Here is a 27,084-nt window from a genome sequence, read left to right on the forward strand (position 1 = left end):
AATCAGTTGCTAGTTCAGCACTTGCCTGTGTTTTTCTCCTCTGTCTGTCCTTGTCTCAGTCGCGCTGCAAGTTATAATGAACATTTCACAGCTCGTTCTGACAAGAAGCTGAGATATGTTACACGTCATGATCATCAGAACTCCATCTAACTAGTAATCATCGAAATCGAGGAAAATTTTATGGTTGGCATGCATTGCACTATGTATTTTTTTAACATTTGTTTTCTATCGCACCTGAGGAAACCTGAGGGGCGATGCTCTGGAGGCCTCCGAGTAGGGGCCAGGTTGGCCTGATAGGGCCGTTTGTGGGACAAGAGAAGTCCGTCCTGTCTAGGAGGGTCCTGTTCAGGAGCACTGTCTTGGATTGCCTCCTGGCACCAACAGTGCACGACATTCGGCCATTCAAGCTAGGCCCCAGAAACTGTGGCGCTCCCTGGGGACCCTCTATCTGAGACAGCTTGTGTTCCATGGTCCTGCTGGCCTGCAAACACGGGTGTTGATTGATTGATTGCACACAACCGTAGCAAGAGCTCAAAAATTTTGGTGAACACAGACACAAGGAGAGCAATGTGAAATCTGTATAGGATTTGTGATGTAGACTCCCCACAAGTACAGGTTTATAGTAAATCACAAGACACTGATTTGCATGAAGCTACGAACAAGCAATGCGTGACAGCCAGTCATGCTGTACGAGCCGTACAGAAATATAGGATACAGTACATCACGAACGACTACAGTGTTTGTTTTATTACTACTATAAAAATATAACTCAAATTTCGTATGAACAAATACTACAAATCAATTTTCCCACAGAGTGCGTGGAAGGTCATAGGCATTTTGAAAGAAGCCATAGTGAATGATGAGACACCAACAATGCTTTGATCGAAAGCCACGGCCTGTGTTGGGATATTGAGAATGATGTTCACATGCTTGAAATTGCAGCACTAATAGAGTACCGTAAAACACTGGGGAAGCGCCCACTTTCAGACAAGCGCCCACTATCATTTCCAAAACTTTGGAATTCTGATCACATGTTAAGCACCCACCCCCTCCAAAGCACCACAAATATTCACCACACTGTGGCAGCTACGAGAACACCAGCGGGGATGACGGAGATATCCGCTTCCTTGCAATGGAAAGGGAGACACTTCTTCGGCAGGGGAAACCATTAACTGTATTATCTAGGTCACTATGGGTACAGTGAGAGGTCTCTACAATGTTTTTTTAAAGACCTCTCACTCAGACAAACTAAGGTTTTGTTTGATTAAATAGATGGCCAGAGTGTTTCCGCAGTTTTCCCGTCCACCTTCAAGACTGCTGGCACTGTTCTTTTTTTTAAAACTCTTTTGCTTTTATTGAATTGCCGCTTATAAGTATCAAATTCTTTTTGCTGTCCCGTTTGACTTCGTTATAATGAGGGATTACTGTAATATTTTTTAGCCCTAGTCTTACCACTGCCTGGTCATTCACGTTTTTGTAAATCAGAATCATATGCTCTCCATGTACTCTGCAGAAAGTTAGATGCTTCATTAAAAAACGATTGACCTATATTCTGCATTGATTGCAATTGTTGTGAAGTGCATAAGTATTGAACTTTCTAAAACCACCTTGGTCAATCCTGACAAATTAACACATGCCAATCAGGCAACAAATCGCCAATAACTGATCAAAGTCAAAAGTCAAATTGGACGTTTTAGTGATTTATACAGCGTAAGGTTGGTCTGCCAGTGGGGGCGACACTGGTTTACACTGTAGATGAGCAATTTTTGCCAGTGCAGTATGACTGCTAACATGGGGTCTTTAACGTGCTCACGCAGTAGTGATACACGACCCGCACGCTGGTACGATGCTCGCATTGATGCTCATCCAGATCAAAACAGGGAGGGCTTGAACCCAGGATCCCTGGGTCTGCAGTGCAAGCTTTCGCTCCACGCGCGTCGAGCTGAGTGTGCTCTTTAGCCCACTCGGCCACCGTATGTGTTAAGCTGCAGAATGGGCTTTCAGCACCACAACAGAGCTAAAAACCAACAGAGCTATTTTTTTTCATTTTAAAATAATATTTTTAGGTTTGGAGGGCATTTTTATTTGAAATGAAGGAAATGAATGCCTACCTTGGACAGTAAGGCAAGGTTTTGGGACATGGCATCCAAGCGCTTGAGGAAAAGCCGCTCTTGCTGAGCCAAGATTCTGCCCACCTATATTAAAGGGACGCCAGTGGGCTGGCTATCAGTTGCTGATGGCCGACCTCGGATCATATTTCAGCTGCACACACTTCAACAAGCGAATCTGAACGGTACACAGCAGACAAAAAATTAAGCGTGCCTTGATCATATCTGATCAACTCGGAGGTGGACTGTGTGGCTGCAAATGAGCTGGTTACATGCTGCGTATGTGACATGATGTTATATAAGTGCCAACTACGGGTGGGCTTGGGAATCTGAGCCCCCCCCCCGTCTCCCCCCCCAAGGGAGCCTTTTTTGGGTCGAGTGCATGGGGGTGAGGCGGAGTAAGTGCACCCCCTCATACCCCGAAAAATTGAAAACTTTTCGCCTACGCAGGCATGATGCTATGATGCATCAAAATAATAAGTTGGGCTAGTTGGTTTTCCATCTGAACTGAACGCCTGAAAAGCAAGGACAAGAGGAAGAAGAGACAACACGGCATACTCGCCAACGTGTTGCCTCTTCTTCCTCTTGTCCTTGTCTTTTAGGCATTCAGTTCAGACATGATGTCATGTGTCCTCATAGTGTCACATGACTGTCACCAAGGTCATACAAGCAATATAGTCCTTTTAAAGTGCTTACATAACCTTGTCCTGTGTGCCACTCTTGAGCGTGACTTGCAACTTTTCTTACGAAACCCAGCCCAATAACAGATTCTGTGTTGACTTGGAGGCACAATGGCCTCTGGGACAAAGAATATGCCACTAGCGGTGCCTGCAAACCGTAGTCATGAAAGTGTCTCCACTGCTGTCCAGAGCTCATTCACACCTCTTGCTTCTGGTGCTGCAGCTGTTGGGACAGCCTCTCCAAGCCAGCCCGGTCTCCCCAGGGAGCCATGCCCACGTCAGCCGTGGAACAGCGCACTGCCGCAGACGAGGCTTGTGCGGTCACCTGCCCGTCATCGTGAAAGCAGCCGTCGGTGCAGGCCGATGCATTCTTGACGAAGAGCAGGTCGCAGTTCCGCTGGAGACGGTCTAGCCTGGTCACCAGCTCTTCTCTGCTTATGCCCTAAGAAATGAAGAAACAAACATATGGTCTCTTATGCGAGTGCACAATCTATGACAAGGAATGGGCCACTATATGGTCCAAGCAGCAAACCTTTCGGACGACCCTTGTAACTTCAACGGCTCCTCGGCCCGTGGAAAACCTACCAAGAAGCTGAGGCGGCTACAAATGCAGTGACTAAAGTTTTAAAGGCAATAATGCTTGACAGGACACCTTAAAGATGGAAAGAAAAACGAACAAAAAATTGACATAAACTATGTAACTTTTTTTTTGGGGGGGGGGGGGGGGGGGGGGGGGCTGTTTCCTCTGAGGAAGTGAATGTTTTGACTAATTTTTGACTTAATTCATATGCAACTTTTATTTTAATTTTTTATATTTATCAGTTTTCGTGTCTACAATTAATATTTTTAATTTTTCACTTTACATACCGTGAATGACTGTATTTTCATTGGCTCAATATATCTTGAGGATTTGGCAGAGTGTGGGTTTTGGGATATAGCATTTCGAGGGCACAAGATTTTGCATTTTGGTGCGGTAAGCTACTTTGTCCGTTAGAGAAACACACATTGTTCCGGAGTCGGACAAGTGACTTTCATCAGTATCATTGTTGCCAAACTAATATGTCAAATTCAGTAGTGCTACAAGAAAAATCTGGCAGATTTGTTGGCAGATGTAACGAGGGAAAGAGCTGAAAATTCTGCTGTATGGGAGCTAACATTTTCATAGTACTGTATGTATTTTTATCAAATTATATCTCAGGAAATACACATTTTTTCGGTTTTGTTCGATTCACTTAGTACCGATTTCTCAACGGTATTTACTCGAATATAAGTCGACAACAAGTATAGGTTGGTGGCTTTATATTAAACTCGCTAAGAATAAAAAAAAAATAAAAAAAGAAATATAAGTTGACCTTTTCTTTCTTTTTTTTTAATTAACAGACGAAAGTTTGCGCAAAAGAATAAAGCAAACCTTTATTTACAGCGCTCTCAGCTAAATCACAGCGCCAAATCACAATGCCAAATCACGATGCCAAAATCTTAATCATCGTAAGAACTTTCGGACATGTCACCATCGTTGGAAGCTTCGTCAGCTTCGTTGACATCCTCACAAATTCGCAACAATACCTCACTGAAACCGTTGCAAAATGGACACAAGAAACAAAAGAAGATGGAGACGGGCGAAGCGACGAAAGACCAAATATAATGAAGCAAGTACCGCTGTGAGCCACAGCTAGCCGCCGTGAGCAACAAGAAGCGAAACCTCTGTACTTTGTTTTGCTGCCCATCTGCCAGGGGGAGAGGGATGGAGGGAGGGGAGGGGGCAAGGTGTGGGGTGCGTCATGTCCCCCTTCCCCCCTTGTGTACGAGGCCGGCTAGGTGACTTGTTAGCTCCATGCGCTTGGTAGGGTCGCAAACTTTGGTCACGAATGAAGGTCGAAATTTTCTGGTCACCCTTAATTTTTGATAACATTGCCCTTAATTTTTGACAACATTTCCAAAAAAAAGGATGACTTTTCTTTGAATAAATACATACATGTTCCTACGAAAACAGGACATGAGGCTTTTCTGAGGCAAAATGATGGGACAATGTTAATGAACCTTTAGGACGGGACTGTCCCGCCCAAAAATGGGATGTCTGATCACCTTAATATTAAGGCATTAACATTTCTTTTTTGTTTTATTTTGTGATAGGTACACAAAATAGCTAGTTTTAATAGTTCAATATTGCCACAAATGACAATTGATGAGGCGACGAATGACTGTAGGAAACCAAATGTTTCATGAGGCGAACTTGTTCCCCAAACAAAATAGAAGAAGGCTAGCGTCGCAGGCTTCGATGTCGGCGAAACACCAGGATCGAGCACTGGGGCGAGATTGACCGCAGCTCGCCATGGGGAGCCCCTTATGTACACGTGTGGGCTTCTGGAACAATCGGCGTAGAACATTCGGACCTCGAACAAGCAACAGGATTCTGGAATTCACCAGAACGTAACATTTACAGAAACAACAAACAGGTGCATCCGCGGCTAGGCATTGAACCTCGGCCCTTTGCGTGGGAGCCAAGCCCGATAACCATTCGGCCTTGGGCACGCTTGCTCGGACGCATGGCAATATCAAGCTCATGAGTATATTGTCATTTACAGTTTTTATAAAAAGCAACATGGTACATACTAACTGGGTGAAGGCATATGCTGGCTATGTAGCACTTCATGTCACTTTACAGATGTTTAAACAGTACATGTAACACACAGCTTGACACCCACCACCATGAGGTATGGAAAAAAGATATTATCCCCACTGTAGTTCTTCAGATAAATGCTAATTATAAAACTATTTTAGGGCAATTTTTTCTTCAAGTTTATCTCAAATCAAAAAACGTTTTTGTGCATCACTGTCACTAAATTGTGACATGTGTATGTGCATATGTATACATAATTCAAGCACATCTTGAATGAGCCTCAAATGTTTGGAATAGAGAATTAAACGTTTGTGATAATGATTTTATGGGAAGTAATGAGAAAGGGGTTAAAAGAAAATAGTCAGCTTAACAGTGGGAAATAATAGAATCATATACATGCCTCTTGCGAAGGCTGCTGCCCTTCTGACATACCCCCCTTGAGATCTAAGTCTGCAGACTGCTGGGCCATGTTTTGAGTCTGCAGAAACAAAATGTTAGTCATGGTTACAGAGGCGATTTGGCATCAAATTTGCCATTAAGTGCCATACCTGAAACAAAAATACTTGAGAACTTTTTATCTACACTAACAAGAAAGAGCAGCACAGCAAATTCAAATAAAGCTTTGAAGGATGTGTGTCACACTGCAGCTCAAGAAAAGTTAAAGCATGCCAAGCTTCACTGCTTAGCACCAGTGTGCTCGGAGCAGTGGCTGAGGCAGAGAAGCACCTGGGTTAGCTTGATAGGCTCGGATATTTTGCTCACTTTTATAGATCGACAAATTATGATTAGAGACGAACCCCTAATCTTAAAGGACATGCTTGAAAGCAAACAAAAAAAAGCTATATTTGAAGATATATTGTAGTCAGTCATGAAAGCTGTAGAGGAGTAGATAGCTGTGAAAGAATGCTTCCCATACTTCTTTATGAGCTTTCCCAAGCATTGTATCGGTTGTTACATTTTCCAACACGATCCATCAAAAAATGTACAAGTGAGGTTCCACTGTCATTCTTTGATTTCACATAATTCATTTATATGTGAATGTCTTATTGCCCACAAAGTAAAAACATAGAAACTAAGAAAGAAAACATAATATTAATAATTCTTCGTTTTTTGTGCCCACAAACAACAGTTTGGCTGCACCATGTTGCATATAACATAACTAAAATACTTCCATGTATTGAAAAACAGGCCACAATATAAACAAAATACATAAAAATATATAACGAATAAAATACAATGCAACGTTTAGGTGGAAGACATATAACACAAACTCCTAGAGGCAAAAGAGAATATTTAAGGTTATGCTCATGCACATTATTAAAGTCCATTTGAATCCTCAATGAAGAGGACACAAAGGATATACAAGATGGACAAAAAGTTGATACATCCCCGCTGGCCCAAAGATTGAGTGTGGAACATCTATGAACCATAATAAACCCACCAAATTCACCTCGCTGTGAAAAGCTTCACGAAGGAATATAAAATCGCTGCATCGCCTTCTCACGGAAAGCCCATCTAATAAAAAAAAAATGGTGAGGAAGGTAACATTTTGTGATGATAGAAACTCACCATACTAATGCAATGGTAACCCGCCATCCTTATCATTTGTTTCCGTACATTGATACGCGTGAAGAGAGCATACCTCGGTACTGGCAGTGTTCACTTGGAAGAAACTCCGGAGTTCCTGAATGTCCTTCTGCAGCTGGGTGGAGTGTACGGAGTGAGGGCACTGGTTGTAGTTGTCCCAGGGGTACGACTCGGTGGCAGTGCGCTCCCACTGGGCCAGAAGTGCCTCTTCGGTGGGGGCGGGTCGGTCGGGGTGTCTGCGAACCACATGCGCCTGGAGGTAGGGGAGGCTGAGGAACACCTTGCGGCAGTACGGGCAGGGCTGCGGGAAGAGCAGAGACGAGATCAGGTGGGGCAAACTCATGCATCAATACTGGCGCAGTTCTTCACACATTGTTCGAGTCCCCTTGCTTCTCTATACATCTCTATTGCTTCTCTATACATAGTAGGGTTGTACAAATATTCGAAATTTAGAATAGTAGTTCCGAAAAATACACTATTCGATATTCGCTTCGAAAAGAAGTGCACTATTCACGTTTTTCAAAGTGTTTATTGCGGCGGGTTAGCCCCATTGAGTGTGCTTCTTACCAAGCACCGGTGCGCTGCGGAGAAGCAAAACCCGCGGAAGTGAGCTTCGCGGGAGTTGCTTCTCCGCATTACATCGGTGCTCGGTACGAAGCGCACTTATCGGGGTAACCCGCGTGATAAACAATATCGTAATTGCGTGCCCGGAAGAAAAGCATACATTCAAAGTGGGATGGTGCACCCGTGCCGACTGTATTTGAAAATAAATGGAAACTTTGTGAATGATGTATATCTACATTGTAATAAAAGTCTCAAAATTAAACTTTTATGCAAGAGTATACTATTCTAGGCAGAGATGCTCTTTACAACCTGTGTTCATCATGCGCAATTCAATCTTTGTTAACTTGAGGTAAAAAATATTTTATACAGCAATATTTGTAAATTAGGATTCATTTCATGTCAAATCCGTCGTTTACTTGCCATCCCAAGACATCAGACGTTTTGACATCATAAATATAGATAGAATATACTTGGCTTATAAAACGAACAAGTGGAATAACCTTCACAGGTTTAGCTGGGTTTTCGTCTAAGCATTATGCAATGGTAGCGAAAGGCACGGAAAAACCATTTGATATTTGAATAAAAAATGTTCGGCCAAAACCACTATTCGCTTTGAACTCAATATCCACTATTCACACAAGACTAATATACATAGTAAACAATGATGCAATTAAGGTTTGTTTAACCGTAATGTACTTGGAGGTTCTACTCTTTGGATATTCATAAGGAGATGTTAAGATGATAACTCTCAAAGCAATTCGAATGCTTAATTTTACACGACGAAACTTTCGACAGACTTCAAGAGAAATTAAAGACACTGAATTTTGCGTTCATTCGCCCATGCATTGAGCACGCATCAGTCATCTGGGATCCACACCATAATCTATTAATAGACAAACTTGAATAAGCATGAAACCAGTGCACTAGATTTGTGCTAAATAACTACGAATTTGGAGCAAGTGTCACCAGCATGGCAGGAGACCTACATGGGGAATTACTTAGTGAATGCCAAAAGACTTTTTGGTTGAAGTTCTTAGATAACATTCATAACAATAAAATTCTAATCGAGAGGAACATATTTTTACAGAAACAATTTTATATATCGGAAAGAGCTGATCACCAAAACAAAATCCAACCCTACTCATGTCGTACCAATGTCTTTGCATTTTCTTGTTTTCCGAGAACTGTACAAGATTGGAATGGGTTGCCTAGAGATGTATTTTAGACAAATTTCCAGAAAAGTGCATAGGTTTTGATGTATAAATAGGATTTGATGTATGAGTTCTAGGCATGGGCGAATAGAGGATTTTGACAAATAGAGGATTATTCGAACTATTCAATTAGAATAATTTCGACATGAATAGTTTGAATAGTACAAGCAACAAATACCACAAGATATGTTTAAACTATAGTTTTATATTTGCCCTTATTTGGTATTAAAAGTACTGTAATTGTTAATTTCAAATGTTTTGAGTTCGGGAGCACGAAATGGTCAAAATGGTTGGAAGCTTGCGCCACCTGGCTGGAGATCCAAGCCAGAGTAAGTTAAACCCGTTTATATCGAACTCGCAAAAAAAGACTACCAGTTCAATATAGCGGGTAATTCGATATAAAAGTTTTAATGAATTTGACTTTAAAAAATCCACTTTCTGCTGAAATATTACACAATGAAGTAGTCTTGCATCTTCTGCTGCTCTTTCTTCATCGCAACCGCGATAACATTATTTTTCTACGCTACCGACGGACTCCAAAATGCTGAGGCTGCTGCCTTTATATTCGCACATTAGCGCTGAACTATGCCGAGAGCACGGAGCACGTCCGAGTGAGTGCACCTTCTCCTGCAGAGTGCCGTTTTGCCCTGCAAGTTGGCTTTCCCCTACAACAGGTGGCTGCGTTGAGGGAAGCCAGCTAGCAAAACACACTGGCTTTTTTTTTATGGGTGGCAGCGTCAATTGCTTGGAAGAAAAAATAATATTCTCTTTTGTGGACGGAGTGGGGAGAGGGATCCTCTCTCTGCTCCCGCTCGCTCCCTCTCCCCCCCCCCCCCCTCCCCCTCCCCAAAAGGTACATTTTCTTTTCTTCCCTGCAACCAACGCAACCGCCCGGGGAAAAAAAAAAAAAAAAGACAGCATGCTTTGCAAGCTGGCTTTCCCCCAATGCGACCGCTCGCGTTGGGGGAAGCCAGCTCGCAGAGCAAAACGGCGCTCTTGGCAGTTAGATATATTGGTAGCGGCTGCTATTTTTGTTCTATGCAACCATAGTTTTTGCTATATATTATCACTAACATTACTGCGCACAAAAATTTCTCGATATAAGAAATAATTCGATGTAGACGGGTTCGATATAGTCGGGTTTGACAGTATTTAGAAAGGTAGAATAATCCTAGCTATATTGTCGAATAATTCAATATTGTCGAATACTTAAATTCGATTCGAAGCGAATGCCGAATAGAAGAGAATTCGATGGGCTATTTGTAATAACCGAATATTCGCCCATCCCTATGTATAACCAAATATTTCGGTGGTTGTGTTTGAAACGTATGATGGTGTGTTTCATGGACACTTTGTAAATCTCACCCCCTGCAATAATGTCTAAGAGCAAAGCAAGTATTTTTGTAAATAAATAAATGTGAATAATAAAACCATCACCGTTTAGATGACGAGGCAGTAGCCTTGGATTTGCTACGTCACCTACTACAGGTCAATGCTCAGCACGGATTGGACACAGTGCTACATCAGCGTTCAGCTGGGATCCGGGTCTAATTTGTGTCCTGCAGCTGTCCTCCAATCGCTGACATAAAAAAAATCCAGCAACACGGTCTTCGTATCTAGGGAACGTTGAGTCAACGGTCCATGCTTTTCTTGGTGCTGGTGCTTCTAAAGTTGTAACTTGTAAGATTACAAACAGTCATTAGATATAAGACTGATGTACCTGCTTTCTTAGTAGAAAACACAATGAATTAACTGCATTATGATAAGAGAGAAGCTGAAAACAAAATGCCCTTTGTCAAAACAATTCCACTTTGCCACCACCCATGAATTCATAGTGCCTCCCACTATCAGTTCTACACTTGCGGGAATAACGTGCCATGCATGTTAAAATGCTGTGATTGTGCAATTTTCCTCATGAAACCAATGCCATGAAGTTTCAGTTGCTCGTATTGAGTGAGATAGTACTGAATATGCAGTGGAATGTTCTTTTAGTCGTTGAATGTGTGTGTGTGTGTGTGTGTGTGTGTGTGTGTGTGTGTGTGTGTGTGTGTGTGTGTGTGTGTGTGTGTGTGTGTGTGTGTGTGTGTGTGTGTGTGTGTGTGTGTGTGTGTGTGTGTGTGTGTGTGTGTGTGTGTGTGTGTGTGTGTGTGTGTGTGTGTGCACGTGTGTGAGTGTGTGTGTATACATATATATATATATATACATATATAAAGTGGACTCATCCCTTCTGCGCTTCCCTTTCCCTAAGCCCCTTCGAACTTTCACATCAACAACACCCTCCCCCTAGATTTTGTATGAAACTAACCTACTGCGCCATGTGGCTCCCTTCCTGAAGAAGATAGTGCCACTGTCAAAACGTTGACAGATAGTAGGCCCCTTTCTTATTTTATTCTTAATTTTTATATTTTATTTAACAATTTATTTTTGTAAGTTCTTGTGTTTCACTTTTAGTTTTATTCCGTCCTTTGTAAAGCTTTTTTTCCCTGCGTAACTAGTGTTCTTGTGCCTAGCCTTGATCATTCTTGTAAACCAATATACTTCATTTTCGGCACTTGACTCTTTTCTTGTGACTTTTTTCGTCATTACATTAGATTTTTATTTTTATCATCCTACGGCTGCTGTGTCTATGCACCCTACTTTTGCCTATAATATAGAGACTTTCACGGTATGTTGAACAGACCGGTCGACGTCCATAAGATTTGTGAAGGGATTCAACCAAGTATGTTGCTATGCTTTTTTCACAATTGCAGTGGAACAAAGTAGTATATACATTTCTGAAATATTATTATAATCTAACAGAAAAATCCACTTCACAAAACAAAAAAAGAGAGCCAGAAAGATTGATAAAAACTATTTGGCTAAGTACTTCATGCTAGCAATGAGTCACACATGTGATCTCAGCAAAGTGTACCATGTTGAAAAATAAATGCAACAAAAATAAAGATGAAGAGGTTAGAAACATCAACACCAATTGGCTACTGTCTTAATTAAGAGGGTGGAAAATCTGTGATCACATTAGTAGTCAGCTATAGTACAAGTTAAGAATGCCCTTCTAGAACACTCTTAACGTGAACCTGACTATAGTAGAGACATAATGCTTGGTTCTTAGCTTACGTGTTCTCAAACTGGGTTCCTAGGAACTTGGGTGTTCCATACGGTAACCTAAGGGGTTCCCCGAGCTCCAAAATTCTTCCAGTATAAACAATCATTTAGAAGATTAGGGCTATTCATTAAAGCATCGCCACGTGCCATATACTTTGAGGTAATGTGCCTTGTTGGTGACAGTGTCTGTCGAATTCCACTTTAGGGTATCAGTGCGGAGACTATCTGGTGCTCGGGACGCGTCTTTGACTGGTGCGTTTACCGTGTCATCTCGCCCCTACAACTAAAGTGGTCCTGGGCAAGACGACGTCACAGGAGGTGTCACATTGTGGGACGTTGCGATCCCGGCAGCTGGTGCCACAGGTCTCGGCAAAAAGCACGAGCAAAGGCAAGTGTCGCCGCGTCGCAGTCTTAACTCCTGGCTGCCCAAGCTTCCGCAGACTGCCAAGATGTAGAGCAAACTGCAGCAGAATCGGCGTCTGCCACAAACACTACTGCTGTTGGGACACCACCTGGATCACAACCGGCGATAACGTGATACTTGCACGACGTCATAGAGGACCAAAATCAAGAGACCACTTTTTTAGGATGCAGTAAGCACACCAATCAGAGACGCATTTTGGGCAACGCACCGAGACTGGGAAGGCTTTCTCAGCTTTCAGTGGGGAGAGATAAGCCCTGCCCTAACTCACTGCTCCCGTGGCAATCAGTTTGTCTCCTTTGAGCATTTCCAGCTGCTGGTTCTCGATGATGCGTTTGCGCTTGCGGTTCTCCCGCTGCAGCTGCCTGATGGCTTCCTGGTCGCAGAGGCGGAACTTGCGTTCCTCCTCCAAGAGTCGCGAGGTGCCCGCCACCTGGTCCTCCACGTCGCTCAGGGACTGTAGAAGCAGCTCCTGTGAATGCTGTCGCACGCAAGAACACTCGTACGTCTGCCGCAGGTTGTGAGAACGAGCTTAGCATTTAAAGTGATCTCGTAGGACGGCCGAATGAAGGACTGGGTAATTTCGGAGAAAGACGCGTCTTAATGGTGAATACTGTTATGCTGAAGTTTTAGTCACTTCTGAAAAGAAAAGTTTGAAACTGAACTTTTGGTTCTGCCAACAAATTCCAACTGGAAGAGACACTTTTCTACCTTATTAGGCTTGGTATTATGGCCTGGTGAAATTTCAGCATGACATCTTATGTTCTGTGCAGCAATCACTAGAATCAACATGGAGCCACAGTGAGATCTTTTGCCATAGCCCTCAGTTTTATTTGACTAAAGCCTGCATAGTGCAGCTATACTTACCTTGCAACACTCAACTGTATTGCAGAAAAGCCTTATCAAGAAGATTTGGTATTTCATGTTTTTATATAAACCTTTATGGGTAAAACAAAAATACAGATTGCATCAGTTTCATCCTTTCACCAGAAATATGTTCTCTGAATTTTTTTAAAACCTTTGTCTATGCACTGATAAAGTCCCAGAGATGGTAAACTTATAAAAATAAGAGGTGTTGTTACTTTGACTGAAAGCTATTTTACTGAAGCTATAACTTTCAGTCAAATCACTTTCTCTCGGTAGCTGCATGAAGAAAACTTTTTGACACCAGGTAGAAACACCCAACAAAAAAAAAAAAAGCTTTTTTGCAGATTTTATTGACTTGTATAATTTGGTCTCCGAACAAGATTAAAAACCAGGGCTTACCATGAGGTACTCCATGCATAACTGGGCCAGCTTGAACAGCTTGAGGAAGTTGGGGTCAACCAGGGCTCCACCCTATAGAATATTGCAAACAATATATATATATATATATGTTTTTTTTTTAATAGGATAGATACATGGTTATTTTAAACAATGAATTCATATTCGTATCACTAAGGGCCAAAACATTAATGCGATAAAGAATATCTAAAATCACAAACAAATAATTATTTGTCTTTAAGCTTGTGTGAATATTCAAATTTTTTTTTACTAGTTTTGAATAATACATTATTCGATATTCGCTTCAAGATGAACCTCAATATTCATATTTTTCAAAGTAGGTATTGATTGTGGTGGGTTAGAACTTAGTTCGGTTGAAGAGCGCACCTTGTACCAAGCACCGGTGCAGTGCAGAAAAGCCATACCCGTGAAAACGGGCTCCGCAAGTATTGCTTTCCCGCAGAGCATCGGTGCTCGGTAAGAAGCATGCTCAACGGGGCTAACCTGCCACGACCGCCACTTCGAAAAACACAAATATTGCAGCTCATCTCGAAGCGAATATCGAATAGCATATTATTTAAAACTACTATTATTTTATAAAAACCTCCTAGATTGATAAATGTTTTTTTATTATCATTCAGAAATGTTTGTAGAAATTGTGTCGAGAAATCAAAAAAAAAAAAAAAAGAAAATTAAGTTGTTCAGAAACTTTAGTGGCTGGGCTGTGACAAGGATTCATCATTTCACATTTACTTAGTACTCAGAGGAGAGAGAGAGAGAGAGAAGAAACTTAGTACTCAGAGGAGAGCGAGAGAGAGAAGAAACTTTATAAAAGCCTAATAAGATTCAGAACGTTGTACCCACACATCCACACATTGTGTTCAGCTGCTACCAATTTCTCCAATAACCCATTATTCTGGCTAAAACCGTGCCTCCCAATAATTCCACCAGCTCAGCTCACAGGTGAACCACAATATACATGCAAGGAAGAGAATAATAGACGAAGCCCCATTCATATCAATCTGTCAGATATAGGATATATTGTTTGTTTTAAGACTCAAGCACAAATGAGCAAAGATAGTTAATAAAAGTGAGTTTTAGTTTAGCGTGTGCTGCAGGTTGCAGGCCTTACAGGCACATGTTAAATTCATATTTCGAAAGGACAGCATAAGCTCCCATGAGCAATGCAATGCAAGCAACGCTATACCATAGCGTTTTGACTTATCCCCATCTTGAACTCCCACTTAGTCTCAGCACTATATGGTTTTCCCAGGAAGCATTTCGCTTGTGGAGAGATTATTCTGGACTAACCAGTTCGTTGTCAATGTCGCAGAATGTCAGGTGGACAACATTCTTCTGCAGGCTGTCCACATCCACTTCTCTGGCAACCTTGTCCACATCCACTGATGCTGGAATCAATCACCCAAATAGTAACAACGGGAGCACACAATTATACATTTGCAAACTTCCAGCACCATGGCTTGCACACAGAGTTTTACGGCACTATACACCAGGTGCAATTATTAAAGGAGCCTACATTTTATTTGCAGTTTCCTTCCTATCTTTTTTTAAAGTACAGCTCTTAGGCACCCATTCCCAGCTTGAGCAGCGTCGGCATCGCCGTCGGCATAACCGTGAGGTCACGTGCCCCCCCCCCCCCCCCCCAGGTCACGTGATTCCTCCCCCAGGCCACGTGACCCCCCCCCCCAGAACACGTGACCTTCAATACCCTTCCCCCCTCCTCCTCAAGAGCTGCACTCTAATTCGGCGTTACAGGGAGTTATAAACAGCTTTCATTTTTTTCTATCTTTGTTATAATTAACCACAATTATTTTTTGTTTGCAATCTCTTCATAGACCAAAGCTGGTTTCTGTGTGCATATTAAAATGGCTTTTTAATTAAATGTTTATTATTATTCTTGAGGCTCATTAATTACTATTGAGGTGCAGAAATTTACTGAGCTTTAAATTTAAAAAAAAGAAAAAAAGCTAGGTCACGTGGGAAGTGGAAGAGTGCACCCAAAAGTGAAAGCACATATGCATTCCCCTGCCTGTCTCAACAACATGAAGATATGTTTCACAACGTTCAACTGATTATGGGAAAGCACGCACACGAGGGAGAGCACTAGCCAACCTCAGCGCGCTCAGCGCAAAGCCTCAACGCTTACAGCACCCCCCCAAAAAAAAAAACAACCGTTAACATGCGCATTAAATTTTTTTTTTAAGATTTAGAAGCAAGTATGTACGAGTCTATGTAACCTAATGTTAAAAAAAAAAATAAAAAAAAAAACAAAAAACAAAAAAAAACCGCGGTTTGTTGCGCGTACCGATTTTACGCCAGTCGATCTTTTGGCAGCGGCTGTGGAACTGGAAGCCGTGGAGGGACGCCACGGGGCGGACGGACGCAGCGTCGGCGGTCTCCTGCCCCTGCTGCATGCTCCCGTCCTGCCACGCGCAATTCGTGCACGCGCAGATTCATGCACGCGCGGCTTTGCTAGACTCCGTTTCATCTTACGATACGGTACAGTACCGCAACGACGACGCGCTGTCACGTGATTAGGTTCACAGCGCCGTATTGGCTGTGGCTGGTTACGTCGCGGTCCATCGCAAAGTGAAACAGAGGCCATGACAAAAGCGAAACCACAATTTCACAAACTTGGTACCCACGAAACGTTGCCTCGCTCGCGTTACCGACAATGTATAAACACATGCGCATATAATTGCATTATCATCGTCAGCAGGATGTCTCGTCAAATTATACCGAGGCAAGCCTATGTATGTAAATCGTACGAGTGCACGCTCGAGATGGAAGCGCACATCACGCACGATGGTTCGAATCTTCTTGGCGAATTCAAAGCCTGCAGATGGTAAGCGGCCTGCGTGCTACGAGAAACCCGAAACATCGTTACGTTAGGTGAGGCGCTAGCGCAAATTAATTGCCGAAAGCCGCAAACGAAAGGCCGAACAATCGGAGGCGACCCGCTCACCGTGGTCCGGCGCCGATGGAATTTAAAGCGCCCTGTTGGATGACGTCACTGCGCGCCCCGCGAGCGAGTATTTTTATGGTTTTTAGGCTAGGGTACGGTTACCGACAGCTTTTCAAAGTTTGCCCGTGTCTCGTAAAATGATAAATTTAGGCAAGTGAGATCGTGCGCCAGACTTTCAAGACATGACTGACAGCCGAGGAGATATTATTTATCTTTTTCTTTGTGGCACGCGACATGCTATGAGAACTTTTTCTTCCTCTTAATGATTCTAAGCCATAGGTGTACAGAACACGAAGAACGGTGCGTAAATTGACATGCTATCGCTGCGCGAGCGTTCATTTTCGACAGCGGCGCTCAAAGCATCAGAGCCGCGCTCAAAGCGCACGGCTCCGATGCTGCCGTGTATCATACATCTTTAAAATGCTGAAATCGCCAAAACTATACCCTTTCGGTTTTATTCTGCAAGATTCTGTGCTCAAAATTCGGGCTTTAAGACTTTTCCTTGAAAACCCTATCCTTGGATGGAGGAAAATACGCAAATCAGCTGATGACATCATTACACTTTTTTACGGCGGAGTTGTTAAGGGCTACCGAAGTAGCACGGAATTTGGCCAAGCATTGGCCAATGGCCAAAGAGTGACCCATCCATCGGCTAATGGGACGATGGCTCATGGCCAGTGACCAATGGCTAAAGAATGGCCAGTCATCGGCCAACGACTGGCCACTGGCCAAAGGACCATTGCCAGCCATTGGCCAATGATTGGCCAAATCTATGCTGCTGGGGTAGTTTCCCCAGTTTCGTGTCCATGGACAAATAAATCTCGACACAATCCTCTGGACAGCTACCACCATCTATGAGCGACAGCGACGAGACAACAGGCTTGACGGTTGTCTGGTTGTCGCCGTCGCTCATATAGTTGGCGGCACATAGTAGAGCTCTGCTGCTCCTCCTTCCCCAGAGTGGAAAGGCTGAAAGTTTTTTGTAGATGTTGCGTTCTGGTAAGATCGAGAACACTGTTGCTTGTTTGAGGTCCGAATATTCCATGCACCGAACCTTCCACGTCGATTGTTTCAGTGCCCTCACGTGCACATAAGGGGCTCCGCAAGGCGAGCCGGAGTCAGTCTCGCCCCAGCGATCGATCCTGCTGTCTCGCCTGCGACGCTAACCTTCTTATATGTCGTTTTGGGCACAGGTTCGCTCCATGAAACGTTTAGTTTCCCCAGTATTTTTGTCTCCGTTTCTGATGCACAGCAGACACATTTGAAGAATTTGTGATCCATCACATTTGTTTCACAATTACAACTATGTAATTTATTTTGCAATGATGTAATGGACTTTAATTGTGTAATTTTCAAATGCAAGATGACTGACAAGTTAACGTCTTTAGAAACAAAAAAAATGCACCAACAGATCAACATATAGTAAGTATAACAATTAATGTTCAGATCAATATCAAGAAATAACCGCAAGCTGCATAGGTCTGTTGCTATTAATTCTTTGCCATAAATCCATCACGGCGTGCTTTGCATTCTGGGAACCCGTAGGCCAGGAGTGGAGAGCGTTTGGATTTTGCTTCCCACCGATTCCCACGATGCACAATGTGACATTACACCGCGATGAGGCGCTTTGAGTTTTGGAACAAGTCCAAGCGTGCTTTCAAAAGAGTAAGACATGAAATAGGGTACAAGCTAAAACATGCATTTATTTACAACTGTACAGATGTACAATGCCACCAAGAGTGAATTTGAGATGAGTGAATACAGTGAAGCTGATATGTTTGGTCAAAGCACTTCAGCATCTTGCGTTCCATGCATGTAAGAAATTGTCATCATTTGGAAAGCGCCAGCAGAATGCTAGAGTTCAGCAAAAGGCTAAATTTATAAAAGTTTCTAACGCATTTCAAACAATACATATATATTCTGCAAAATAAAACATCATAAATAAAGCTCTCATGTACTAACCACACAATGACAACCTACATTACAAAAAAAAAGAAAAAAGGTTCCGTTTTTTAAAAATGATATCTATAGTACTCTGTTTTGCCTTGTAAATCAAAACCAAGTGCTATAAGTCAGTTTTACACAACATTTTAAATAGACAAACTCCTACACACTAGGGGTGGGTCCGCTAAAACTGATGCAAGCTCTTGTAAACATCTTCCACAGCGAAGAAAAGAAACAAAATCGCGTTTCAGAAAGGTCATGAGAAAAGGTGACTTCCGATAGGTTGACGATACCAAGCACATCGCCCCGAACAGATAGTAATAAACGTAATTGCACTTGACTTCCACACCTGTACATTCTACGAGTGCACGCGTAGCCCTGTGACCCCGTATAAACGTATGTGCAGGCATAGGGTGCAGCGCTTCTCTTAGTTGGCATGTGAAGTCGCCTTATTTTCTAGGAACTTAGCAGTAAAAGTACCATGCACCCACAGAAACAGTCTCTGCAAGTCTGAAGCAACATGCAATTAAAGTGACAGGCTGCACAGAAAAGTACCCGAGTGTGTCTACGTCCTTTGCCCGAAGTCTGCCTTCTCGGCAGGCGATCGTCGACTCCAAACGGCGATCTCCCCCAGTTTCCAGAAACGACCAGCAAAGCTTTCCAGCTACAACTCCCTTTAGAACTGTGGCATTTCGTCATAGCCATACCTGCCGCAACGTAAAAATCCCGCAGTGACTAGTACGACGGTGTCGATCCGGGGTAGAGAGACGCGACTCGTCGAAACACATCGTCGAGACCTCCGGTACTCACTAAAAGTAAAAATTGCTAGACGACCGACAGCAAAGAAAGCGTCTAAACAACTCGTCGGCCCAATCTTAAACCGACCACTGACCGCTCTCGTCAGGATGTAGCTAAGCAGCCTCGTGCAAGGCTGTGGCAACGGTCAAGATTCCTGAACGGGCGTTGCGGGCAAGATGTTGCCTTGCAAACACATTGCGGTAGCGTTCAGGACAGCTCAAAGCCCGTGTTGCTGGTGATCGCGTAGCGCAGCTTGTCCCTCAGCGTGCTCTTCTTCTGGTAGTTCGGAAGCTTGAGCAGGTTGAAGCACGTCGACGACGTGGGTAGCCGGTTGACTGGGTCGCGCTTGCGGATGGTGAAGAAGCCACGGATCACGCTGGCTATCGTGTCTCCTGTGTCCTGCGTGCGATGGGACAAATGCTGCCGTCAGAATGCCGAGATCTTATTGCCCGATTGAAAAAAGACAGTGGGTAGACCTTGAGACATCTAGCGTCGAGGTCTACCCGCTATCCTTCCACTCAAAGCCAATCGGAAGCTGGCGTCATCCCAATGTCACCGCAACCTCTGCGCAAGAAGCGAATGACTTGCCCTCCAAATGGGTTTCATGCACGAGGCTGAAACTACGGCCCCTTGAACGAGTCTCTGATTGGCGTGTTTAACGCATCCTCAAACGAGCTTTCTCGATTTCTGCTTGATGACATTGCATAAGTGTTGCGCTGTTGCCTGTTGTGACCCTGGCAGAGGTACAGCAGCAAAGGTGGACGATGCAGAGGCACTTGTACGCAGAGCCAAAGATACGAATGCGGTCTCAAGATTGCCAAGAGTACAAGCTGTTGTTATGGGGATGTTGAAATTTTTGTGGTCCAGTTAGTGACCTAATAGTTTTTTTCAACAAAAAGACGGATTGGTCATTTTAGGTCACATAGGTTAGAAATTTTTAGTATACTTTGGGTACACAAGATAAACAACGACCCCTGTTCATCAGTCTCTTCCAGAAAATGCGGCCAACTGGGTATTCGAACCAGACTACAAGAGCATTGATCGCATGTGAGGCTCACCTGGTCGTCACTGACTTCCACGCAGCGGATGGAGAAGGGAGGCTCCAGATGGGCAAAGCCCAGGAGTGGAGGCTTGGAGCAGCTGGTCACAAACTGGGCCGTTGGAAGAAAAAGAGATTTGAGCGACGCTATCCAAAAAAGTCTTCGATAGAAGAATGCTATGATAAGACGTCGAAGGCTGAGGTCATATTTTTAGTCATTTTTAGCTCAGTCAATCGGCACTGTCTATCAAAGAACCAAAAAGTAAGGCCAATATAAAAAGCTTTAATGCATAAAACATATATACCATCGAGACCAGTTATAACAAAGGCAACGGGAATCGGAAATCACTTTGCTATATATCCGCTTCTTCGTTATATCTAAAGTCCATAAAAGTAACGCGAAAAAATAAAAAAAAGAGAGCACAGGTTGTTGTGGGCATGTGTTGTCTATTGTGCCTGCAGAAAGAAAGTGGTCGAGGGTTCCCTGCATGCGCTCTCTGCTAGTTCAGAGCTGCTTCGCGCCACCCGCAAGAAGCTCCAATCTAGAGACGGTCCTGCGAGCTACATGCATACCGTATCGACAGCTGTGACAGTCGCCACCCCGGAGGACGCCGGTGATGGACGGCGTTCTTTATGCTTATGCGCACTTTGTTGAGAATGGCACGCTTTTGTTTCGAGGAGATTGCCTTCGTCTTCCTCGTCGAGGTGCCGATGGTGGCAGGACTCGCCATTGTTGAGAGGTGACAACCCGCCGAGTTTGTGCTGGAGCAAAGTTGGACTTTCGCGCAGAGAGCGACCACACCGACCAGTGACGTCGACGCGGAACATGAGGCAAACGAAGAAGCACGCACGATACCGAGTTCGCACTTACGTTTGTGTTTCGTCGCTACAGAGGGGCTGGATATAAGGGGGGACGGGTATCTTAGGTGCCAAAATAAAACATAAAAAAATGTTTGAACAGCAGCAGAGGCTTTATTACACAACATTTTGGGAAGAGGCTTAAATCTCTTTTCGAAACGTTGTGTAATAATGCCTCTACTGCTGTTCAAACATTTTTCTATGTTTACGACTTTGTTGGTGAAGTCTTGTTCATTAATACAGTTAGTGCCAAAATATCTTTAAAAATTACTTTTTTTTTACATCGTGATATTGAAATTTAGAGCTGTCTTCCCAAGTGTCCAACATCAATATATAACATGTATGCAGGTCGGATTTCCGTGGAAGTTTTTGCTAAAATGGCAGGAGGGATATCTCAACATCCAGGGCAGCTAGAAATAAATTTGTTTTGCAATATGAAACTTAATATTTGAAGCATTCAATGTTGCGAGCGGAATCTTTGCTATAAGCCTAGGAAATTTTTTAACTGATCCGTTGTTTTATTACTTGGTCACCCCACATTGAACAATGACCTTCAATGTGCCGTAAAATGATTAATAATGTTTAAATCTCAAAAGTACTTCCAACGTTGCATTCTTTATACTTTTTAGTATCCAGCCACGTGTTAAACACAATTTTTTGTTAAGTGCATGTTTCTCTATTGTTCTTGAGAACAAAGGCAACTAATCTGCTGATTGAAAGACTGACCAAATATCTGCATTCAGCAAGAAAAACTGAACAAGCTTGTGCATTTTCAACAGTATTGGGTAAGTTACTTTTAAAAAGTAATTCGTTACAGTTACTTTCAGAAAAAAGTAGCGAAGTTACGGTTACAGTTACCTCAAGAAAAGAGTAACTCGTTACAGTTACTTTTAAAAAGTAACGACGTTACTTTTCAGTTCCTAGTATGCTTTTTACTTCATATTGTAAGTTAGCAGCAGTTGCTTCTCGAAATTAGTATGAAAGTTTCCCTGGTTTAATGGCGAACATGCCCCTGCCCTTCCTGAACAGACCCCGCGCAACCAGAGCAACGAGCAAACTCCGCGGAAACAGCAGTAAATGTTGCCTCAACTGTTGACACCACGCCAGAGTAGTGGCGCAAATCAAAATACGAATTATGCGCAGTACCCTCCGCGTGTATTGTTGTTTCACAGTTGATCCACCAATTAAAAAGCGTTTGCGCAAAAAAAAGAACAACTTCAACAAGAGAGCGCTCCAAGATACTAAGATGTAAGTGTTCAGTCAGAAGGTACACGTGCGTCCGTAATGATAACAATTTTTTTTCACCACATCTACACGTGGCTATATTCGGGTCGTGACTCGCGAGAAAGAAAGTATTTACAAGTTCGTGCAAGGTCAACTTGACACTCGAAATGTCGGAACAGACAATTTGGAAAGTGCAAGGAATAGCTAGAATGTACTCGTTCAATGATATATTATTCATAAAAAACTGGAAAGTAATGCCAAAAGTAATGTCATTATACTTTCATCCTTGCCTGAGAAAAAGTAATCGAACTATACACCTTTCCAAAAAACGCTCCTAGGCCGCCGCCATGTTGCTGATGCTGATGCGGCTGGTGCGACTCTCGCGCCCTCTATCAGCTAGAAATTTTCTGCCACTCTCTGGGACTGTGAAGACCCGCTCAGCGCGGTTCTCTACCTACGTTTTTGCGGTTTTGTATTCAACGTTTTCTCGCACCTCTTGAAAGTTTCCACTTAATTTTTTTATGCGTGCTGAGTACCCTCCTTGTGTTATCTTCCATTGTGAGAAATAAGGCTGGTAAGTGCCTGCCATTCAAGCTTCTCTGCTCGACATTCACGGGAAACGAAGGAGGTGAAGGACGTCGAACGACCCTCGACGCGATTTTGCGAACATTGTTCTCCCCCCTCCCAGAGATAATCCGCGTAGAATCCTCAGTCATCTCCAAAAATAGTTGTCCGGGTTGGGGTGAGAAACGGGTAGTCCCGTTTGTTTCTTTGCCTGGGTGCGGTTGTGAAAAAAGGAAGCTCTCCCCGAAACGTGCCCCAAAACGAAGTCATCTGGGATTCCGTGCGATCGTCAAGATGTGACTGTCGTCGACTGTGACTGTGTTATTTGAGATCTTTCTCAAATAAATTCTTTTCGGATAACGCTGCATCGTGTGGTACGTACGATATATTGTTCGAATGTGAACACTTCCTCAACTGTATGTCCGTGTCCTGTCCATCGGTAAACACGTTATTTGTGAGTGTGAAAAATGCATGCCTTTCGGACCTCTTCTGTTGCAATTTATTTTTGACAGCAAAACGCTTTGTCGTTTCACATGCGGCGAACCCCGCTGCGCCGTCAAAACTTATCGTAAGAAAAAAAAAAAAAAAAAAAACTAGAACTATACATTTCAGTCGCATTCGTTCTGTCGCGCGCATACCCAACAAAAATAGTTAACAGTTCTTTTTTTGTTTTTTCAAATGTGGTACAATGCTTTCTCAATGTCCTCGGGAAAATACATGTACCATGAAACACAAAATATCGCGGGAAAAGACGAGAATTTAGCCGCCAGCAGCGTTTGAAACTGCGCCTACGCAGGCTGCGCCTATTGAAATCACAGTCCCCTCGGTTAGGGTTAGGAGGGATGCCGGTGAGAGTCTAGCCTCAAACTCAGTGACTGGGCTCGAAAACGGTTTGTTGCCCCTGGGGTCGAGTGTTTTTTGGAAAGGTGTATAGTTACAAGTTACATTCTTAAAAAGTAACTCGTTACAGTTACAAGTTACCAAAAAAGTAACCAAGTTACAGTGATGCATTACTACAGGTTTTCCCGCTCATTTTAACCCTAGCGACGACCAATTTAATCCTGGGATCACTCAATTTAATCCAAGCGCCACGCAATTTAATCCCGGGGTCAGTCAATTTAATCCACACATATATATATGCACTTATTGTGTTCAGTGGTCATGTTCCGCCTACACATTTGGTAACTTAGAACAATTGTTTATACAATTAGAACTTTTGGCGGGCAATTGATAATTTGATCACTAATGTGATTAGTTTGAGTTAATACTCCTACTACTGACGAGGCTTAATTGATATGGTTACTCTTTTTAGAGCACTGCTTTTAGGCACCCCTTTTCGGCTTGAGCGGCGTCAGCGTAACCACGCGGTGCATGGTGGGTAAATTCCCCCACGAAATTTAGCGAAAAAATTTTCCCGCCAAATCTTGCGGAAAAGTTTCCCCGCTAAATTTATTGGAAATTTTACTAGCTAGATCTAGCGGAAAATTTTGCCCGCTAAATTGAACGAAAAATTTTTTCCGCTATATTTAGTGGAAAATTTTCCCCGCTAAATCTAGCGGAAAATTTTCTCAGCTAGATTCAGCGCAAATGTTGCCCCGCTAAATCTAACGGAAAAGTTTCCGCGCTAAATCTAGCGTAAAATTTACTCCGCTAAATTTAGCGGAAAAAAATTCCCCGCTAAATCTAGCGGGAAAGTTTTCCCGCTATGTTTAGCGGAAAATTTTCCCCGATAAATCTAGCGGAAAAGTTACCCCGCTAAATTTAGGCGGATATTTTCTCACTAAATTGAGCGGAAAAGTTTTCACGCCAAATCTAGCGGAAAAGTTTCCCCTCTAAATTTAGCACAAAATTTTCCCAGCTAGATTTAGCGGGAAATTTGCCCCGCTGTCTAGCGATAAATTTCTCCGCCAAATCTAGCGGAAAACTTTCCCCGGCAAATCTGGCGGAAAACGTTCCCCGCTAAATCTAGCGGAAATTTTCCCAGCTAGATTTAGTGGGAAATTTGCCCCGCTGTCTATCGATAAATTTCCCTGCCAAATCTAGCGGAAAACTTTCGCCGGCAAATCAAATCTAGCGGAAAACTTTCGCCGCTAAATCTAGCAAAAATTTTCCCCGCTAAATCTCGCGGAAAATCTTCCCAGCTAAATTTAGCGGAAAATCTTACCCTCTAATTCTAGCGTAAAATTCACTCCTTTAAATTTAGCAGAAAGATTTTCCGCTAAATCTAGTGGAAAAGCTTTTCCTCTAAGTTTAGCGGAAAATTTTCCCCGCTAACTCTAGCGTAAAATATTTCCCGCTATATCTAACGGAAATTTTTCCCAGCTAGATTTAGCGAGAAATTTGCCCCACTGTCTAGCGATAAATTTCCCCGCCAAGTCTAGCGGAAACTTTCCCCGCCTAATTTAGCGGAAAGTTTGCCCTGGTAAATCTAGCAGAAAAGTTTTCCTGCTAAATTTAGTGGAAAAATTTCTCCGCTAAATCTAGCGAAAAATGTTTCCCGCTAAATTTAGCGGGGAAAAATGTTTGCTAAATATAGTGGCAAAAATGTTTCGCTACATTTAGCAGGGAAACTTTCCACCATATCTAGAAGGGCAAATTTTCCGCTAAATACAGCGGGAAAAATTTCCCGTTAATTTAGCGGGAAATTTTTCTGCTAGATTTAGCGGGGAAAATTTTTCGCTAAATATAGCGGGGAAATTTTTCTGCTAGATTTAGCGGGGCAAATTTTCCGCTAAATATAGGGGATAAATTTTTCGCTAGAGTTAGGGGGGAATTTTTCACTAAACTTAGCGGGGAAATTTTTCGCTAGGCTTCGGCAAATTTTCCGCTAAATCCAGCTGTGAAATTTTACCGCTAAATTTAGCAGTGTAAATTTTCCGCTAAATATACCTGGAAACCTTTTCCGCTAAGTTTAGGTGGGAAAGTTTTCCGCTAAACATAGCGGGAAAATTTTTTCGCTAGATTTAGCGGTGAAAATTTTCGGCTAGATTTAGCGGGGAAAATTTTCGGCTAGATATAGCGGGGAAATTTTTCCGCTAAATTCAGTGGGGGAATTTACCCATCATGCACCGCGTGGTGACGGCGACGGCAGCGCCAACGCCGCTCAAGCCGGAAAGGGGTGCCTGAAAGCTGTGCTCCAAAAAGAGTAACCAACACACAATTAAGCCTCGTCAATAGTAGTTCTAGTAACTCAAAGTAATCACATTAGTGATCAAATTATCAATTGCCCACCCAAAATTCTAATTGTATAAAGAATTGTTCTAAGTTACCAAATCTGTAAGCGAAACACGACCAGTGAGCACAGTAAGTGCATATAAATATTGCGGATTAAATTGACTGACCCCGAAATTAAATTGTGTGGCGCTTGGATTAAATTGTATGGCGCTTGGATTAAATTGAGTGACCCCAGGATTAAATTGGTCGTCGCTTGGATTAAAATGAGCGGGAAAACCTGTAGTAACGCATTACTACCCAAGACTGATTTTCAATGGGTTCAGTCAAACAATACAAAGACAAGCACCGCCTCTCCACGCGGTTTTCTCGCCACGCTGACCACACAACAACCAAATGCAGGTGCAGTTGTGCCAATTTGCCCAGGAGGCATCCACCATTAAATTGCAAATGCTCTCCATGGTTGGAATTGCTCCCTCTCTTAAATGTAGGTTCTCTCTGTGGGTTAGTTGTCATTAGCGCTCCAAACGTTCCTATCGACATGCCACGACGGCTCCTCCACGTGCGATGTGGAAAAGCAGCTTCCCAGATAAGGAGCGGGAACCAGACGACGATGCAGACGCTGCCGGCGGCGGCCTTTGCAGCATCGCCTGCGGCCCGTTCTGGGTGGCTGCCCGCCCGCGGCAGCAATGTGCAGCGATCTGCGACTTAATAAAACTTTCCAAATTTGATTTTTCTTTTTTTAATTATTACAAAATCTATCTTTGCTATATCCGCAGGAGCCACTCAATTTGCTTCGCTAAAAACAGACACAAATACATTGAACAAGCGCACACGGGAACGGGAATTCGTGAATGCGTCGCTATAGTCTCTATTTCGTTATAACCGATTTCATCGTAAATGGGTCAAATGGTGCTATTAGATCATGGCACTGTTCCTTTCTA

At 43.1% G+C, this 27,084-nt stretch overlaps 2 protein-coding genes across 5 annotated transcripts in view; both read right to left on the reverse strand.

The window, feature by feature from the left end:
• Window positions 1–211: 211 nt before the first annotated feature.
• Window positions 212–7,338, reverse strand: LOC121835736. Its single transcript, XM_042290198.1, has 5 exons — window positions 7,051–7,338; window positions 5,809–5,886; window positions 2,991–3,230; window positions 2,112–2,195; window positions 212–481 (listed from the first exon to the last, which is right to left on the reverse strand). The coding sequence occupies exons 1-5, from the start codon at window positions 7,336–7,338 to the stop codon at window positions 212–214; spliced, it is 960 nt and encodes a 319-aa protein (XP_042146132.1).
• Window positions 7,339–18,225: 10,887 nt separating this feature from the next.
• LOC8026694 (ubiquitin-protein ligase E3B) overlaps window positions 18,226–27,084 on the reverse strand; it is a 68,986-nt gene continuing 60,127 nt past the window's right edge. For all 4 annotated transcript variants that reach the window (XM_042290757.1, XM_042290754.1, XM_042290755.1 and 1 more), the window contains 2 exons: window positions 20,343–20,435; window positions 18,226–19,683 (listed from right to left, as the gene is read on the reverse strand). In XM_042290757.1, the coding sequence (XP_042146691.1) occupies window positions 19,492–19,683; window positions 20,343–20,435 (285 nt within the window). In that variant the 3' untranslated portion in view covers window positions 18,226–19,491. The remainder of the gene's footprint in view (window positions 19,684–20,342; window positions 20,436–27,084) is intronic.

Source organism: Ixodes scapularis, unplaced genomic scaffold, assembly GCF_016920785.2.
Source record: "Ixodes scapularis isolate PalLabHiFi unplaced genomic scaffold, ASM1692078v2 PGA_scaffold1__304_contigs__length_218370807, whole genome shotgun sequence".
NCBI lineage: Eukaryota > Metazoa > Arthropoda > Arachnida > Ixodida > Ixodidae > Ixodes > Ixodes scapularis.

Bases quoted from the DNA above. Each gene is read 5' to 3' on its own strand.
- LOC121835736 (XM_042290198.1), bottom strand. From the start codon at position 7,338: ATGAGTTTGCCCCACCTGATCTCGTCTCTGCTCTTCCCGCAGCCCTGC. The intron at 3,231-5,808 runs GCATGTATATGA...TTCATTTCTTAG, and splicing joins GGCAGCAGCCTTCGCAAGAG to GGCATAAGCAGAGAAGAGCT. The intron at 2,196-2,990 runs GTGTGAATGAGC...CCTTTAATATAG, and splicing joins TGCAGCACCAGAAGCAAGAG to GTGGGCAGAATCTTGGCTCA.